The sequence below is a fragment of the Aristolochia californica genome, unplaced genomic scaffold (genome assembly GCF_029961685.1).
Source record: "Aristolochia californica isolate CCGP_79_NKW_82.1479 unplaced genomic scaffold, dmAriCali1.0.hap1 SCAF_8, whole genome shotgun sequence".
Taxonomy (NCBI): domain Eukaryota; kingdom Viridiplantae; phylum Streptophyta; class Magnoliopsida; order Piperales; family Aristolochiaceae; genus Aristolochia; species Aristolochia californica.
The window spans coordinates 2,261,751-2,267,212 of NW_027182279.1; the positions used below are offsets into that span (position 1 = coordinate 2,261,751).

At 36.6% G+C, this 5,462-nt stretch overlaps 1 protein-coding gene across 1 annotated transcript; it reads right to left on the reverse strand.

Moving 5' to 3' along the window:
- Positions 1–1,583: 1,583 nt before the first annotated feature.
- LOC137938742 (SKP1-like protein 1A) lies at positions 1,584–4,245 on the reverse strand. Its single transcript, XM_068783765.1, has 2 exons — positions 3,828–4,245; positions 1,584–2,042 (listed from the first exon to the last, which is right to left on the reverse strand). The coding sequence occupies exons 1-2, from the start codon at positions 4,122–4,124 to the stop codon at positions 1,869–1,871; spliced, it is 471 nt and encodes a 156-aa protein (XP_068639866.1). The 5' UTR covers positions 4,125–4,245; the 3' UTR covers positions 1,584–1,868.
- Between the last annotated feature and the right edge of the window lie 1,217 nt (positions 4,246–5,462).

The window sequence follows — 5,462 nt, forward strand, 5'->3', positions numbered from 1 at the left end:
GCAAACCACAACGATGACAAGGTAGATCATCGCCGGCAGTGCTAGAGTGAAGAAGTTGCAGCCCAGAAGCGAGGGCATGCATCGGCCGTCGCAGCAGGCGTACTTGCCCTTGCACTTGCTCTGACACGCCCCACAGTTGCGATTGTCTCTCTTCACATCGACGCAGCTCTTGTCGCAGCAGTACGGCCCTGGAGAGCCTTCCAGGTAGCAGATTGAGGGGCTCTTCTTGCAGTTCATCTTGTGCTGGGGAAGATGCAAGCTCAAGCTCGCTGCCTCCGAAGTTGCAGTCGCCTGAGGTACGAGCGTGAGCACGACCAGAGACAGGATGATGACTGTTTTGCTTGATGGGTTCATGTTGATGTGAGATTCGTAAGGGTTCAAGAGTGATGGTTGTGTTGAAGAAAGGAAAAAGAGGTGAGTTTTTGCAGGTCAAGGCATGGAGGTCAGGGAAGAAATAAGAGAACGTCTCTGAGATAATAATTAAGAGATGACTGCCCATGCACGGAAAAGACAATTGAAGTTGTCTATGAAGAATCTTGATCATTCCTCTGCTGCATCCATATCGATTGGCCACATGATTTTGCCCTATAATGACTCTGTCGACCAGTCCATAGTGTATCGACAATGAAAGCAAACAGAAATACAGAGGGGAAGGTCTGAGATACCATTCACATAAGCCATGCAGGGAAGCTTCAGAGGAAACTTCAGGTGGGCACGTAGTAGCAAGTACCAACTTATAAAATTATAAAAACTTATAAATAACAGCAAAATAATGTAAGAATATGTTACAATAAAAATTAAATATATATATATATTTAAGTTATCTTTAACCCACAACTAATCCAATACGAAAAGTCATCAATAACCGTTAATCGGATAACTAAGATAGCCATTGATCAGGATCGGATGGTTGAGATAATGTTTCGCACCAAATGGTTTTTCGTATTGGATTAACCCTCATAAAACCAACTATCTTCAAATTATGGTATTTCCTTAAAAGGATTTTTTTCTTTCTTACGCTTTACAATTTTTTGTCTTTATGTATTCGTGCAAAATTGGGTAACTGGGTATGAAATAATTCATTTAATTACGAGCAAACAAGTAAACAGGTAAATGCTAACAATGGTAAAGACTTTTGTTCCATATCCATTGTTGGACGGACCTGTAGAAGGATAGAATGGATAATCATGTAGAATTGTCACCCTTATGAGAACATTGCTCCCCCACCCTAGCAATAGAAAGATGATAATATTACATGATAACATCTATGTGATGGAAATGTTATTACTATTGTATAATATATATTTTTTAAATTCATTCTATATAAGCTTAATAATCAACTCCTAGTGAGCTTTTTTTTATTAATTTGAATGACTTGCATCTCATCTCTTGCACTCTGTAATTTTAACCCACATAAAACCCCTGCATAAGAGTAAAGATACATGAATACAACAAAAGCATTTGGAACTTGAATCCACAACACATCAGGCATATCATGCTACAATAAAATTCCAGCATCACCATTCTGGTGGTGGAGAGTAGAGATAAAAAGAGCTGCTATATCACACGAAATACAGAAATCATAATCAATCAACCATTCATTATATTAAAATATATAGAAAGAGAGAGAGAGGGAGAGAGATGTAACTTAACTAAAACTAAAAGGGACCCAGAAACTGTCAACAGAAGGAGTGAAAGTATGCGGTGCCAAAATGAGGTTGGTACACAAAATAGAGAGGAGTAAGAATTGTCAAACCCCTAAGAACAAAGCATGCAGACCTGTAACCAGCCCCCCCCTTATATACACTTCTTCTTAAGGAAACTACTACTTTTAAACGATTAAAACACTGCTGACGCCCCCTATCAAATTACTCAAAAGCCCACTGATTCTCCCGTCTGACCTCTTCCTCTTCCTCAGGAGTGAAGTCATTCTTGATGTTGAACGTCTTGCGGATCTCCTCTGGGGTCTTCCCTTTGATCATGTCTGCCACTGTCTGACATGTCAAATCCAGCAAACTCTTGATGTTCAAATAGTTGGCAGCCTACATTTCCACCAAAAAAAAAAAAAAAAACAACAACAACAACAGAAAATACAATGATTACTTAGTGCCTCAACAATTGAAAATTTTTCCTCCAAACAAGTGTGATGTAAGAGATATGCACATATAATGAGAACATTTAATCATGGTAATTACTTCCTTAGTAGTTCCACAAGGAGAAGAGAGCAGAAAAATATCACTTCCCACTATCATAAGAAAACACTAGAGCATGGTCAGTAGGTTCTCAATATTTATCTTATAATGTGCTTTCACGTGTGTGCGCAATAGGTGTAAAAGAATTAACAGGTAATATGTAGTACTAGAATTTCTTATATTAGCTGTACATCTTATTATCGAATAAACATGAACTTGTCAAATATAAATTTCACATCTAAATGATGGGAAGTCCACACCTAACCTACATAGATCAATTGTGCATTCCAACAGCTGCACAACTTACCTATTCAGTTGTATGCGCTATGAAGGTAAGCATCTCATTGTGAATAAATTACCAATCATGCATAATGAGTAAAACATTATATTAAAGAACTAACCGACAAATAACCTCGGGTCACAAGTGACTCTTATGTTCCCTCATAATGCACGCATCACGTGCTTACATGAATCGAATCACACTAATACAACAAAACCAAGCCTGAAGTTAGAGCACATGCATAATCAATTCACTTGCCGTCATAAAACATTGTATTAAAGAACTAACCGACAAATAACCTTGGGTCACAAGTGACTCTTATGTTCCCTCATAATGCACGCATCACGTGCTTACATGAATCGAATCACACTCATACAACAAAACCAAGACTTGAAGTTAGGGCACAGGCATAATCAATTCACTTGCCGTCATAAAACGTTGTATTAAAGAACTAACCAACAAATAACCTCGGTTCTTTGGTCCGAAAGACACATCTTATCAAATCCATCAAAGCCTCATTAATTATCAAATTCCAAGAGAGAGAAAACATGTCAAGCAAAAAATCTGTATGGGATCAGAGACATAAATAACGAGACTTTAAACAATTATTAGTTAACAAGGCAGATTGAAACTTAAGAAAAAGAAGAAGAAAAATTGATTGGGATGACATTAACTCACCCAACAATGGGATATGCATGGAGATACAGACATACAAAATAAGATCTATCATGAAAAGCATAATCATAAATTCCAGATAGACATAATCAGGACAATATAACAACATCACAAGCAATACTACATGCAAGTGAAGTTCATCTTGAAGTATAAAACTAACAAACAGATGAGCAGAAAACTTCTCCAGAACTATAACGATGACCTGCAGGAGTTGAGTTCAACTTAAACCTAGTATTCTTTCAAAACATCCAGCAAACGAAATATCGTACCAAATTCACAAAAGCAGGAACAAATTATACAAAGATCTCAGTCAATGTATTTAAATCAATTAAAAGTAATAAAACAGAACAATGAAACAGTGTATGGTCAAAGCACAAAATCAAAATCCAACAACACACAAGCAATTAAACCCTAAACAAGTAACATCACCATTAACAAGCCACCTCCAAACCCTAATATCACCCCCCCAACTACAACAACATCAATAAATCATCCAGTACACAATCAACCAAACCAGCGGTCGCATCCCTCACAGACACAAGCACCCAACCAGAACAACCAATAGCCATAAAAAAAAACCTCCGCATCGTAACCAACACAAAGAAAACAACATCAAAAGCAACCCATAAAAAGAAAACCTTAAAACCAAAAAAACAAGAAGAAGGGGTCAAGGATCTTACTAGAATAAGATCAAACAAGGTCGCCTGATCGACTTTCACAAAGTCGGCATCCCAATTCTTAAGCTCATCGTCAACGGCCTTATTGTCCTCGATTTGCTTCTGCATATCGACATGCTTCTTGCAATACTCGATCACCTTGGACAAGATCTTGCTGGCTACGTTCGGGAGCGGAATCCCGTTATCCGCGCAGTTGTCCTCGATCATATGCTTGATGGTCTGAGACTCCACGGCGACCGCCTCATCTACCTCGAAGACCTCGCCGTCGGAGCTCTTCAAAATCACCTTCTTTGACGACATCTCCGGTGAGCGATGAAACGAAAAGGGGAAGCAGAAACGACGGAGAGATCTGGATTGAGAGCGTGAGCGCTGATATTTGATGGGAGGGGAGCCCTAGGGGTGACTTTTTATAGGCGTTTCGCCTCGTTGAGAAAGAAAGCATAATAAAAACGGGAATCTTTAAATTTAGAAATACTACGTGGATCGGAATTTGGAAAAGGAAACTCGCTTATGGCATACGGCTTATCCGCGGCATCTGATCTCCATCTCTACGTTTCAAGATCGTACGGTTGGAATAATAAGATCACATCTGCCGGTTCCGGGCCCACTAGAAGTGTCCTCCTAGTCCACCATCTCCGTCTCACTTAAAACCTAAAGGGATTACTTTATAAATAAAAAAATTATAGCTTTCAAAAACAGAATTTTAATTAATTAATATAATTTTAATATTAAAAACCGAATTTTTTCAAGGGAATTTTATTTAGATAATTTTTTTATATAATAACATTATTTTAGTATATTTATATAGATTTATTTTAAGCAAAAAATCATCAAATAGACATCAAATTTATGTTTTAACTATTGCTCTGAGTTAGGATTAATTAAAATATTATTAAAAATATATTATAAAAATTAAAAAGCTTAAAAAAAAAAGATTGACTGAATTGATTATTTTTATTATTTTTATCATCTCTCTATGAACCACCATTGGACTTGTCTTCAGATGAAACTCATCCTTAAGAAAAACCATCACATACTTTTAGAATATGAATAGGGTTGGATTCTAAACTTGTGACGGTTTTCACAATTCTAGGTTAAGTTTACAAGGTCGGGATCGGTTTTTAAAAACCCGAACCGAACGCGTCCCATGCCTTTTACTCACACTTAATTTTAACTTAAGCTAATATGGTAAAAATTAATCAGGTCTTAATTTCTCAACATTATGATGTTTTTAATTTACAAAATCTAAGTTGAGTTAATTTAACATTTCATGACGAAACAAACAAACCAATCTAGCAAATAAACTGTTGAATTTATGGAAAAGAGAAATAATTCATTGATTTCATTAACTTATTATAATCAGAATTCATGAACCTCTATTTATAATAGAGGAAGGTAGTAGAGTCCAATTACAATAAAGTTCTACCTTTGTCCCAATTACACCCAAACTCTAACGCTTAAAGATAAGTCATAGCATAATTAAATAACTCAATATAGATAAAATACAAACATAACTCAAACTAGAACTCTTCTAGGACATGACCATAAGATAAAGATGCATTTGTGAGTCCTTGATTTTTCAACTTATGTGATAAAGATGACAGCTCGTACTAATCATAGTGGGTCCCAATTTAGACA